The following is a 14,823-nucleotide window of genomic DNA, read 5'->3' as shown; positions in this document are numbered from 1 at the left end:
CCCCAATCTCCCCACCCCCCGCCCCCCCCCCCCCCCAGGAATACAAAGAGACTACTTTTTGTCAAACCCCCCCCGGGCCCCCCCCCCCCCCCCCCCCCAGGTAGCCTGACATCTAAAGCTCTCAGTCATGAAAGGAATACCTATAAAGGGAAAATAAAAGATTGATGAGGATTTTGAATTTCTCTTTTCCTCCAAAAACTGAAGAAACCAAAAATAAGTCCTTGCAACATCCATTTCCACTCTGCAAATACACTCCCTGCCCTTGCGGAATTTTAAAAAAAAGGTAATAATTACTGTTGACATCTAAGTTAAACTTCAAATAATTTATAGATGGCTCCACCACAGTCTCTCACCACAGCCTGTCGAAATCTCCCAGTATTTATTGACTTCTGATCACATTAATTTTTTATATACTTTAGGTGTTTTTGGTTCAAAAGTAATAGGTGATGTGTGTGTGTACATATACATGCAATAAGAACCACATACTCATGTTGTATTTACTATAGAAAAAAAGGAGGAATAACTGAGAGAAAATGCTTGGAGACAGAACTCTTTTCCTTTCTCCCTACTCCCTTATGTATGCCTTTATCATCTTCTATGTGCTGTAAGGGAGAGATGTTTGGTGATACACACTGAAATCACTGCCTTATGACACAGCCTGGCTTATGGGAAATGGACCCAGGAAAGTTTTCCCTCTATGGCTTGAAAGGTGTCCTACAAAGATACTATATAAGCAAACTTAAGATGAAAGAAAAATTAAACCTAAAAGAGATGAATAGCTTTTCATCTAAAAAGCTACTCATTTGTTTATCCCAAAGGAGCTAGTCCATTTAATTAAATCCTCTAACTTCTAGTAAGTTATAAAGTATCTGCTTGTGTTTCTACGAGCAATTTTATTTTTGAATACTTTGCATTATACAGGAAGAATTTCAAAGCATAAGTTTGGTTTGTTTATTTTTAAGATATCCAGCTGCTATAATTTTAAACTATTATTATCACAAAAGAAAGGTTATGACAGAGGCTCGATTCACAAATGCATTGTTCTGTGCCCAAGAATATAGCTGAAGTAGTTATAACACAGAAATTAAGAGTTTATACTAAAAAAAGAGAAAATAATATATTCTGAGTTATTTGTATTGTTTTTCAGCAGCTGGTATTGATATCAGTAGGCAGAATAAAATCTATTTATATTTTTTTGAAGACTTCCTGCCTCAACCAGCCACATAAGAATTTAATAAACACCTACCTTGTGTGAGGTACTATATTTCATAAACCGAAAACACTTACTAATTTATTTACCACTTTTGAAAACAAACTTTCATTTTCCATGAAAACCCATAGTAACTTATTAACTTCCCATGGTATCTTTTGATAAATTTTGTTGTAAAAGCTACTTGCTATATTTTTGGTTCAGTTCCTACACTTTCTAGCTTGCTATTTTTACTTTTATCCTGGCTTAATGACTTTATTACAGTCTCCTCTCCTGCTTACAGATAACTGATAGAACATACTCATTTCTTGGTCTTTTCTAGTTTTCTTTCTTCATTTCTTCCAAATTCTTACTTTTTCCCTCCACCTACTCACAGCATCATACCACATTTTATCATTTTTATTGTTTCATAGGTAACATGAAATAATAGGTGACTTAAATTGCAAATGTATTTGGCTACATTGTACATCAAACTACAGTGTCCTAAACTACAGTGTCCTTAGATGACAATCTACTAAAGTGTTTACCTAAAGTCATATAGTCTAAGACAGCAGAGTAAATTCCCAACCTTCCATAAAGCTACAAAATAATTTGCACACATTCTGCACTTTTAATTCTGCATAGCCTTCTCATCACAACTGTACTTCATGCTTTTTCTTTACCATCAATCTTCTCTAAAAACTGTCTACATTCACTGTATTTCCTGTGAATCCATTTTCTGCCTCAATGCAATGTGATCTGGCTTCCTCTGCTATTCCACTGAATAGACTGTCGTGAAGGTAATAATATCTCCTACTTGCCAAGTATGAGGGATACTTCCAGTCCAGGCCTGCCCTCCTGCCCTCTCTGTAACACCTTAAAATGCTGAATAATCCTTTTTTTCTTGAGAAAGTAATTTTTTATGAGGATCCTTCTATTATGGTGGTCTACTTCTTTTTATATCAATGTCTTTAATTTCTCATTTCAACAAGTAATTTTGATACATTCCCCTAAAGCAACCATTACTTCATACACCCTGAGTATTCTCTCCTTAACGAGTCCAGATCAATACTTCTGGTCCAAGTATACTATCTAAGCTCAGATCTCCACCTGTCTACCAGCCTTTGGAAAAGCTTCATTCAAATGTTATCAAGTGCTCCAACCTCAGAATGCAAACTATTATTATCTTAACCCCACCCAAACATAAGGCCCACAAAAATAAATAAATAAAATGAAAACAAATAATTTCAAAATATGTCATCTCCCCCCACAAAACTCCTCTGTTCTTTCTCATGCTTTCTCTATGTTTATTACCAAAGAAAACCTCTTCTTATGCTACCTTTTAAAATCATGCAAACTCTTTCTTCCTCCTTTTATTTTCTTAGCTTTGGCTGTTGTAGCAGCCTCCTGTTTTGTCTTTCCAATCGCAAATTACAGTTTTCATTCACACGATCATAGTTTTTTCTTTTCTTTTCTGAAATGTAAATTTGACATTTGGCCTGCTTTAAACCTCGGTGACTTTCTGGTGACTAGAAGATAAAGTACGAGTTACCCAACACAGCACAAAAAAATCAAGCCCTGGCTCCTTCTTCTGACTTAGCTCTCTCTGTTTTCTTTTTAACCACTCCCCTATATGCAATCTGGCTCTAACTATATCAAATTACTTGCAGTTTTCAATGTCAATCCTTCTACTTGAAATTATCTCTGTTTCAATCACTTCACCTTATACCTACTTGAACACTCCGCTTAAATTTAATCTAGCTTATAAAACTTTTGAGGATACTTCCAAGCCAAAAAAACCCCTCGTGTTCTGCATATTCTGATATACGCAACCACAGCACCTTACATACATCTTCATCTGTTTACATGACTATCTTTCACTTAGAATTTGAACTCCTTGAGAGAAGGCACAGGTCTCATTAATTTTGTGTCTGAGCCCTTAATGCATTGCATTCAATAAAGTGTGTTTGATGAATGGAAAGACTTTTAAAGGGAAATTGCTTTGGAAATATTTGTTGAGTCCAGATTTGAGAAGACCTTAAATGTCAGACTAGAAAACTCTTCATTTGTTCTACAAACACTAGTACTCCATCAGTGGTTCTTTATCAGGGCAGTGATTTTTTTTTTTTTTAAGGGCAAATGCTTACATAGCATTTACTATATGGCAAGTACTGTTCTAACCTTATTTAATATTAATTTATTAATTTTACTATCTTACATTTTGGGATACTGAGACACAGATTTGTTAAAGGTCTTTTATAGGCAATAAGATTTAGACAGTAAGTGTTGGGGTGGAGGTTTTAAGCCAGGTAGTCTGGTTTGATGGTCTGTACCTGCAGTCACTGTGGGAAAATGTTAGTTAAACAGTATTAGCTTAACTAACAACATGGGGATGAATTGGGAAAAGTACAGGCAAGAAAGCCAGTTAAAGAGATACTCTGCTAATCCTGGCTTAAGGTAAATTGACATGGAAGCTATTTTAAAAGAGTTGGAAGATTTGCTGGTGATTGGATATGCAAGTGATGCAAGGGTACTCAAAAAGTTCATGGAAAGATTTGTATTATCTTTCAATTCTATTTTTCCCCAAACTTTTTGAAATACCCTCACATTGGAAGGAGGAGTCAAAGTAAGACCAAAATTACCTGTCCAGTGGTTAGAAAAAGTGCGATCATGGGTAAAACAGAAAACTAAGGAATAAAGCGAACATTTTTGGAGCAGTATATGCAGTATTACACATTCTGGTAGAAATGTCCAAAAATAAAAAACAGAGGGGTAGAACTGGAGAGATGAAAAAGTGAGAGTTTTAAAGTAAGCAAAAGAGTAGAAAAAAGAAACAGAGACTATGGTCATAATTTTCAATTAACTTTAGTAACTCCACTCCAAATGCATTTACCAAAGTGTGGCCCATAGGTGTTATTAGGTGTTTATACCATAGTTCTCTCAGGAACAAACTCTGGAAAAATTTAAGAAACACTTAGAATAACAATGTCCTAGGCTGATGTAACAAATATTTACCTTTACAGTCTAATTCATCAGAGTTGTCTCCACAGTCATTTTCACCATCACATAACCTGCCATGAGGAATGCAACGACGATTATCACATGGCTTGAAACCTCTTCGACAGCTTCTGTTTTCTTATAAATAAAAGAAGAATCTCATAAGTGAAGGACATATAGAAATACTTTTACAAAATGAAAATCACAAATAAGATGTTATTCATAACTGGATTGTGGATCTGTAAAACAAGTGCTGTGTGTTATAAAAGCTCTGGATTAGAATATTCATGTATTATCAAGGAGTAGTTCATTCGAGAAAGACCCATTTTGATTTAGTGTTTTAACTTCAATGATTCATACCTGGAAATCTCTTCAGGTTATACTCACATTGTTTCTGGCACTTCTGTCAAGTAGCACAGAAATAAACATACCATATACTCATTTCTGAAAAAATAAATGCCTACCTCAAAAGTAACAAAAACACTCCAACTTTCATCTCTTACCTTATCTGCATCAGCAAGGATTTTACAAGAAAAAAAAAAAGCAGCAAAACATACATTCCTGAATCAATGTATCAAAAAGTCATCTTCATATCAATAATTTTATCTTAAAAATGTGTAAAGAATTTCCTACAATGATGAATAACTTTCTGATAATGAAAGTCTCCTGATATTCTCTGATTTGGGGCAGAAGCTACCACTAACAATAGCTGCCATTTACTGAACACTAACTTTAAGCCAGGCTCTGTACTGAGTACACGTCAATATACACTTGCTTATTTAATGCTCTCAATCACTGTTAGACCTAGTTGTTTTGTATTAGGACACTGAAACATAGAGAAGTCATATTGCTCACATGTGTCACATACTAATAGATGTGGGAACAAAGATTTGACTAACCCCACGTGTGATTCCAAAGACTACGCTCTACACCTTGGGTTGGCAAACTATTTCTCACAGGCTGAATCTAGCCTTGAGCCCTTGAGCCTGTTTTTGTATGGCTTTTCATCTAAGAATGGTTGTTTTTTCTTTTTATACTCAAGAGATTTTTTTGTTTGTTTCTATTATTATTTTTTAGTTGATGTGATAATTATACATATTTACGGCATACAGAGTTATAATTCGATACATGTATACAATATGCAATGTTCAAATCAGAGTAATTAGCATGTCCATCATCGCAAGCATTTATCACTTCTTTGTGTTGAGAACATTTGAACTCCTCTCTTCTAGCCATTTTAAAATACACAATAAATTGATGTTGATAATAGATGCCTAGTACTACTATAGAATTCTAGAATTTATTCCTCCTATCTAGCTGTAAATTTGTATCAGTTAGCCAACCTCTTCCTGTTCCCCCTTTCCTCCCTACCCTTCCCAGACTCTAGTAATCACAATTCTACTCTCTACTTCCATGAGCTCCACTGTTTTTAGGTCCCACATATGAGTGAGAACATGCAGTATTTATCTTTCTGTGCTTGGTTTATTTTACTTAACGTAATGTCTTTCAGGAGCAAACATGTTGCTGCAAATGACAGGATATCATTCTTTTTTATGGTTGAATAGTATTCCATTCTGTATTTATAACACATTTTTTTATCCAATCATCTTTTGATGGACATTTAGGTTGATTCCATATCTTGACTATCATGAGTAGTGCTACAATAACATCAGAATGCAGATTTCTCTTCAGTATACTGATTTCCTTTTCTTTGGATAAATGCCCAGCAGAGGGATTTCTGCATCATATGGTATTCTATTTTTAGTTTTTTGATGAACCTCTATACTGTTTTACATAATGGCTGTGCTAATTTACATTCCCACCAACAGTGGATAAGAGTTCCCTTTTCACCGCCATAATGTTTACATTTTTAAAGTATTGTAAAATAAATAAATACATAAATAAATAAAGAGAGGATATGTGACAGAGGGCATGTATGGCCCACAAAGCCTAACATATTTAGTAGCTGAACCTTTCCAGAAAAAAGCTTGCCAACTTCTCTACACGAATATTATTTGGCTGCTATGAAGATAAAAATAATGTGAAATACATTCTTAAGCCAATTCATAGTAAATGCAAATCTGTAAGCCGATTATTATAATTCTTTTTATGCTTTAATATTTTCATATTGCACAGGATATAGCCATACATTATTCAAGGTAAATTCCCTAAGATTTTGGTTAAAGATCAATCATGGACAAAGCATAATTGATTATCATTTTAACTGAGGGTGTGCTATTCTATAACATAAAAGGGTAAGAAGACTGCCTGTGGATTTCACAAAATTCATCTTCCTCATTTTAACTTTTGTTTGATTATTTAGGTATAATTATTACCTGAATAACAGAACAAAGGAGAAAAGTAAAAATGACATATAGCAATTCCATATTCCTAAATTTTGCATAGCATACCATCCCAATGCTGTTGGATTTGTAGGGTAAATATTAAATCACACCAATTTAAAAATAACCTGGATCTGGGGCCAGCCCGTGGCTCACTCAGGAGAGTGTGGTGCTGATAACACCAAGGCCATGGGTTTGAATCCCTATCTAATGATGACCAGTTTGCTCACTTGGGAGAGCATGGTGCTGACAACACCAAGTCAAGGGTTAAGATCCCCTTACCCGTCATCTTTAAAAAAATATATAATAAAAAATAAAAAAAAATACAAATAACCTGGATCAATTGTACAGTACTTACTAACGATTGTACAAAGACAAATTTCCATGAAAAATATTGTTGCAATGAAGGCAAATTATAGTTACTAGGGTAGAAAAGCCAATCTCTACTCCTGAGGGAGAGGTAGAGGTTGTCTATTACTTGGTGTCACCAACAGAGACACAGCTGGTCGAATTCCATGCTTGGTGGAGACCATGGCTAAAGCAATTGGCCTTTGTACCAAAGGACACTAGCCCCTATGCTAATGCTAGAGACAGAAATAGAGTGAACAAGACTTTGAAACCCACCCAACAACATGCTAGTGACTGATGATGGATCTCTGCTGCACAGTAAGCCTACAATATCCACAAATCACTGGTATTTCTAAATTATATTTTAAGAAATATAAGCCTAAAACTTGTTGCTAAAGTTGAATAACTAGGTAGTTCATAAGACAGGCTCCTATATTGTTTTAGTTTGCATTTTGTGGATGGAAAACCATAAGGAAATTCTTTAATGAATATTACAGTTACTGAATAGGAAATAAAGTGCCTCATTCTAACACAAGCAAAGCCAAGTCAATTGCCTTAGATCTACACGTTAATGACAGACATTAAAGATATCATCCACATAAAACAAATGGAAACAAACCAAAAATTATAAAAAGAATCTTCTCTCTGAAATGAGGAAATCACATATAGGACACTTACCACAATAGAGCAGTTTTTCATCTGATTTGTCCTTACAATGAGGAATGCCATCACAGGTGAGCTGGTAGTCAATGCACTCACCATTTCCACACTCAAACTCTGAATAAATGTTGCAGGAGGAATTTTTAGCTGAAAGCAAAAAAAAAAGTCAACGTTTTTGTGTAATACAAACTTTTTTGATGCCATTAAAATTATTTTTCTTAATTTTGATTATAAAAATAAACTAAAATTTAACTAAATATAAAATTAAAGGAAAATGGCTTATGACATTTTTTAATAAAAAATTTAGAAAAACACTTTTTGTTGTTTTTCTCACCCTCCTTTTGTAAATTTTTTGGGAGTTGTATGATTTTATTTTTCTTTTATGCCTATTTGTGTATTTTGTTAATTATTTGGTGACTGTGTGGAAGAAAAGAGTAGCTTAAATTTGGATAACTATATTTATGCATCTACACTAGTAGTCTATATTAAAAATCAATTTTAAAAAAGAGCCAAACGAACACTATACATACTCAGAATGTTTTTGTATTTTTTTATTGGAATCAATTGCATATTCTTTGAGTACCCATTTTTGAATGCTTGGTGTGAAGTCATCTCAGTCAAATGAATGGTCTCTACTTGTCCCCACTTCTAATCTGTTCCTCCTCCCAACTACCTTCTGATGAAACCTCAGTAGCAAATTCTATCATTCAGAAGTACTGGAATTGTTAAAATCATCCTCATTAGCCTCTTGCTGCATCCAGGTATGGAGGTACCAGGGAAAAGCGTCTCTTCCTGTCACACGTGGCCAGCACCTACTCCTTGAAATGCATAGGAATATGCGGGATGAGCTGGTGGAGGACAATGCTAAACCAGAAAAAATGCACACCTCATGCTATGAACTCCAACTGACCACCGCCATACGGTCCCATTTTTAAATCTAAAGATTTTGCTAAGACACTAAAAGTCTGAGTTTTTTAATATGGTTTGCCCTAATTAGAAGAACAAGCCAATAGCTCCAAAGTACAAAAAATCTCTTCTACAGCTAAGTTTCATCCCTGGAATGCCAGCATTTGACCCTGTTTTGAAGACCGTCTATTAGGAAAAACAGACTTAATTCTTAAATAATAGGTTTACTAGCAAACTTTTGAAATCTAGTTTTCTGGATATGCTGTCTGCTTGCATGTACTCATTTCATTGCTTCTGAATAATTGTGCATTGAAATCCAGTTGTATTAAAATTATGTTAGAGGTAAGTAGAATTAATTTATCTCTGCTAACACAGGAAACATAGCTTAATTTGACAATTTACTATCAATTCCTTTTTTGAGCTTTATTTCAGGAATATTCAATTAAACAGACACTAATACTATTTGAAGTTTCCAGTCTTGTTATCCATAGAATGTAACTAATTATATCAGAATATCTATCTACCTGTGTATCTAAGAATTATAATTTAACTATTTCAATGATGGTAACTCTTTCCAAAGATAATTTTTTTCTTTGTGCAGTCCAAACTTCACTGGTCAGTCAGTAGCTAAGGTGGAATATCATTTTAGAGAAGGTAACAAAGAATTTAAAGCCAAAAACTATTAATAAATTTAAAGAAACACATATTAATAAGGGTGCTAATATGACAGATTACAATCATTTTAGATCATGAATTGAATAAAATACAGCCACTTACTGAAAGTCTATTGACATTCCTGACTTATTTCGTCTATTTTAATAGATCCTATTTACTTTCTCATTTCCAATGAAAAATTAATTGTTATGATAAAAAGTGCCATATTAGTGTTTTATAATCATGATGTCTTTGGGGAAAAAACAAAAATTATTAACAGATAATTTTTTTACATTATGCAAAAATAAATATTGTATGAGCACAATTCTTGCTCAGATATTTTCATTTGATGAAATAGTATGGAGTGTTTTCTGCTTCCTTCGAGAAACAACAATGTGGTTCAGCTGTCCTCTCATTCTCTTACACAGCAATTACTTTATCTAATTATATTTGCTGTTCTTATTTCTATTATGAATGTTGATATGGTTAGCAATGTTGTGTAGAATGGAACTGCCTAATCTTTTTGTCGACAGTTATGACAAAAGTGGTTTTCTCTCCCTTGCCCTCAGGTAGGTGTTAGCAAATGGCCTCTCATCCCTTTAATGTTTCCATCAGCATGAACAGCTCTGGGTGAACTGATTTAGATGTGGACACAAATATGCCAGAAACATTCTCATTTCCCAAAGATGAATTTGACAAGAAAAAGCCAAGAGTTACTTTCCAATCTCTCTGCTGGACCACAGGATTTCAATATGAATGCACAATAGATACAGTCTGCCTTTATAACAGCTTGCCTTAGCTCTGAGAAATTCAGTATTACTCTCCGGTTCCATGTGAATACAACTGTGCTTGTTTAAAATGATAGTTTTCTGTCTGATTCATTCCCTCTCAGCAACAGAGAGAAGCAGGTGGCTTAGTAGGGACAGTTGTATCTGATCTATTTTGCAGCAGAGACAGGCCTCCACTGTATACAAATAAGACTTGATGTTTTGACTAAAGGCATTGCTTTACCGGCCTGTAGTGACCTGTGAAAGGAACATGAGTGATTCTAATGCATGGCTAACACTCCAGGCTTACAGATGGCATCAGATCCAGACCATTACAGCTGAAGCCACAAAGGCAAACTGAAAGAGAGAGTTTAAGCAATTGCCTGAGCAATTCAGGGAAGTGTTAGGTGACAAAGAAATATGGGAATTTATGGCCCGGATTATTGAAATTGGCTATCTGCATTTAAATTCACTGAACAATTGCATCATTCTCTCATTTGCTTTGGCACAGTCTTAAATAAAACTTTTACCCATTTCGTTAAGAGGTGCCCTTTCGGGTTGTGGTATCAATTTGCAAAGTGAGAAGATATGTCTGTGTTATTGTATTAGGTGCAATTGTTTTCAAGGTAAAGAAAATTATGCCAAAGTGCTTGTATTAAAGTAAAGAGCAGGTGAAAATCCTCCTGTGGGATAAAGACCAAAAGAAGACTGAAGATGGGGATGAAAAATACTTATTTTATAACGTAGACATATCTAGTTCTACAAATTTTCTAAGATGAAAAGATATGAGATGAGGATGTAAAGGAGGGGAGAAAACAAATGTCAAAAATTGACACAACCTGGGAGTGAGTTCACAATTTTTAACAAGATATTTCTCTTTTCCACCTTTCTTATACACGAACGGTCTTAATGTTAAAAGGAAATTAACCTTTTTTATGTTATTTGCTAATTTTTCATGGCGATATTGGAACACTTGAGCCCTTATTTATTTTGGAAACAGTTTTGGAAACCTAGCTGTTAATAAGTGTATATTGTAATGGCACTAATTAAAGACTGTAATGCCTTTGGGAGGTATAAACATCACGCAAGGCTGCAATGTTACATTCTTAATTAACAGTTTGGAAATGATTACAAATAAGCTGCATGAGCCATTCTCTCGCATTTACATACTGTGATGGACTGTGAGTGGTTTTACTGCAAGGCTACAGATCTACCGCCTGGTTTATTTCCGTTTTAATTAATTTTGCTATTGACTGAATTCACAAAGTCATGACTAGGAGTTTTCAGATGATCACTGTGTTGAGGTTCTCCTCTAGCTAGCCCCAACACCTTCCAGCCCACAATCGAGGAAGTATATTTGTCACCATTCTGGTTATCATTATCTAGCACACAGCGCTATAACTAAGTAGAGTGGTATACAAAGTTCTTTTTAAGAGAGAGAGAGAGAGAAACCAACTGAGCTTCTAATATTGGAAGAGAGTGCAATTTTATTAATACTTAAAAAATTTCAAGGTATGTGTGTGTCATTTTGAGCAGATGTGTCATATTACAATTCAGTTCTCTTTACTTACTCACACATCTGTTGTCATCTAGCAATATTCGGTCTCCCCGGCAGGAACAATTCACTCTCCCATTAGGTGTTAAAAGGCACAGGTCGTGACAACCTCCATTCAATAATGCACATGGAGAAAGTTCACCTGCAATGAAGAGGCTTTCTTGGTAAAAATTTATATTGCCTTCTTATTCTGTATTAGTCATAGATTAATAATAAATGTTAGGCTGGCTGAATCTGTCAAAGATATCTCATAAACAAGAAACATTCAGGATTTTTGAAATTCCAAACATTCTTAAAGACAAATACATTAAACTATATGTAACACAAATCACTACATCTTTCTATCCCACTCATCAGGGATACCATGGCATCAAATGAACTAGGTCTACTAGAAACCACGTTGATACTGCAAACTGCAATTGTGTAGGTACTCCAATGACTGAAGAATTTTTAAGCCCAGATGCAAGATTTATTTAACAAGAAGTATCATCTTCATGGAAATAACCTGATTTGAAAGTTCGGAGATATGAAGAGTGAGAGAGAATGGAATAGGATTACAGAAACAAATAATTAAAAATGAATTATTTCCCTGTGATAAATTAAGTGCTACAAAAGTTTCTTTAAACATTTCAGATAATTTCAATACAGAAAAGAGTCAAATCCTGAACACTATCCCTAAGAACTATAAGAAAACAAAATCTATACATAGTTAAAAATAAAAAGAAAAAAAAAGAAAGCATTTTTTAAAATAGAAAAGAAAACCAAACTAAGTACTACTCGAAAACACAGATATATTTTTGAGAAATTACTTAATATACAATTAGGAAAAAAATTTGGTTTCTATTGTAACTTACAGCTATTGGTGTCATTGGCAACAGCTATGATTCCCATTGGTTGATGTGGAATATCAGAACGAAGAATTTTTGTATCTCCTCCTGTGTACTTGTTGGAACGCAGGATAGCTCTTCTCCCCCAGTCTGACCAGAAGATATAATTGTCATAAACAGCCAGACTGAGGAAAGTCCCTGGCCCAGATTTCACAATCACCTGGAATAAATTAAAATATCATACTTTTACAATGAAGATAAAGGTATTCATATATTTACATCCATTTTTTGCCTCAAAAAATAAAGGATTAAGATTAGTTGGATTTAACCAATAGAAATCACCAAACGAAAATAACATTTCACAGAATGGATTATCATAATATGCTTTACAGTTTATTTAAAATGTTGTAATCACCTCCAGGGTTTCAAATGTTTACTTAACATTTTAAGTACACTTCTATTTAACATTCAATTTGTACAAATGACTGCATTATTTCACTATTATACAACAAAATCAGCAAGCCAAAAATATGAGAGTAATTAAGATTACCAACATTTAATAATCTCTATTAAGAAATCACCAGATATACAGCAGACACTTAATAAGTTCCCAGAACTTTATGTGAAAAATAAAGAACCATAAGATCCAGGTTTCTTTCTTCAGGAAGCTTACAGTGTGAGTCATTAAACTGGATGGACATGTCTGACAATGAAAGTTTAAAAGTAAAGCCCACACTTGCACTCAGATTAAGACGGGGTAAAAGGGACTAGATTTACCTTCCCAACTAAAACATCTGAACATAATATATGCAACAAGGTTATTCAATGCATTGGACATTAGGTAAGGAAGGGCAGTGATTCCTGGGTGAAAAGAAATAATGAGGTGTGTCCCATGCACCGCCACAGTGCACAGCCAGAGAGAGTGTACAGGTGGCAGCACAGCATGGAGGAACCCAAACAGAACCTAGACAGCTCCCTGAATGAAAGTTATGGGATCTGAGAGTTATGGGAGGACAATGTGGCTAGACCTCACAGAGCAGAGTGTCGCAGAAGAGAACTCAACAGAGACAGAACTGTAACTACGGACAGAGGGTCTTCCTAGAGCATTCGGTCAAGTATAGAAAAGTGCATGCATTTGTGTATGAAGCCACACCTCCAGGTAGGGGAAAGAGCCACTGCAAATGGTTGGAGAGGAGAATCCCAAAGTTCACATGAGTCCAGGAATCGTGCCTTTTAATACAAACCAGACTCAAAAATCTTTTAACTCATGGGACACTGAGTAGCGTACTTGGAAGGGTCTTGTATTAGCAGTGGGGAATAATTAATCCTAGACTAAACGCTGGTCTAGTCCTGTCTGACAAATCTGAAAAGCAGGATATGAAACAATCAAACTGTTTCCAAGTAGGCTAACTGTCTCCCAGAAAAAAGCTCAGGAATTTTTATGAGAATATAAAACCTTATACAACTAAACTACTATGAAAAAAAAAAGATGAAAAAGAAAATTCTCAAATCATTGACTTCTGTTTCACCTTAAGAAACTAGAAAAACAATAAATTAAACTCAACACAAAGAAAGGAAAAAACTAAAGACCAGAAGAAAAATCAAAGAAATAGAAAAGAGAAAAACCACAGAGAAAAATCAATGAATCTAAAAACAAGTTCTTTGAGATCAATAAAATTGATAATACATCATGATAAAATGGGTTTATCCCAGGAATACAACTTGATTTAACATTTAAAAAGTCAATCAGTGTAATTCACAGTATTAGCAGACTAAAGAAGAAAACTTACATGACTATCTCAGTAAATGCAGAAAAAACATTTGATGAGATATAGTGTCCGTTCCTGACAGAAATCAGAATAAAAATATGAAAAGAAATAAAACCAGGAAAAAGACAGAAATGATCACTCTCACTACTTCTACTTAACATTATTTTGGAGAAGCCAGAAAAGGAAAATAAAAAGCATCCATATTGGAAAAAAAAAAGGTCAAACTATATTTATTTGCAGATGACAAAATTCTCTACATAAAAACTGTAATAGAATCTACATACACACACATACATGAAAAGCTGCTGGAACTAATAAATTAATTTTTAAGGTTGCAGAACACAAGATTGCTGTAAAAAATGAATGAATAATTTACAAGATTCAATACTGTTAAAATGTCATTTTTCTTGAAATTGACAAATTGTATGTAATCGCAATAAAAATACACCTCTGCTGGCATTTTAGGGAATCTAAAATGGAAGAATTTTGTAGAAATTTCACTATGATGTAATAGAAAGGGCATAGGACTGGACTTCTAAGTGCCTACGTTCAAAAGGCAGCTTGATCATTCTTTTTTTTTTTTTCCTTTTTTGTCTTTTTTTCGTGACCGGTAACGGGATCGCAACCCTCGGTGTCGCGCCCGCAACGCGCTCAGCCAGTGAGCGGACTGGTCTCTATATGGGATCCGAACCCTCGGCGGGAGCACCGCCACGCTCCCAAGCGCCACACTCAACCGAGTGCGCCACTGGCCAGCCCTTGATCATTCTTTAGTAGAGTGGATTTTGGGAAGATGTTCCACTTTTTTGAAT

General features: G+C 34.7%; 1 protein-coding gene across 1 annotated transcript in view; it reads right to left on the bottom strand.

Moving 5' to 3' along the window:
- LOC103606225 (low-density lipoprotein receptor-related protein 1B-like) overlaps positions 1–12,465 on the bottom strand; it is a gene marked incomplete at both ends in the record, with an annotated part of 97,508 nt that extends 85,043 nt beyond the window's left edge. Inside the window, 4 exons of the mRNA XM_008590816.1 lie at positions 4,205–4,324; positions 7,555–7,683; positions 11,435–11,560; positions 12,273–12,465. Of these exons, the coding sequence (XP_008589038.1) occupies positions 4,205–4,324; positions 7,555–7,683; positions 11,435–11,560; positions 12,273–12,465 (568 nt within the window). The remainder of the gene's footprint in view (positions 1–4,204; positions 4,325–7,554; positions 7,684–11,434; positions 11,561–12,272) is intronic.
- Between the last annotated feature and the right edge of the window lie 2,358 nt (positions 12,466–14,823).

Source organism: Galeopterus variegatus, unplaced genomic scaffold (assembly GCF_000696425.1).
Source record: "Galeopterus variegatus unplaced genomic scaffold, G_variegatus-3.0.2 Scaffold6389, whole genome shotgun sequence".
Classification (NCBI taxonomy): Eukaryota; Metazoa; Chordata; class Mammalia; order Dermoptera; family Cynocephalidae; genus Galeopterus; species Galeopterus variegatus.
The sequence above is the reverse complement of the archived record's forward strand: the minus strand, read 5'-3'. Positions and strand labels throughout refer to the sequence as shown.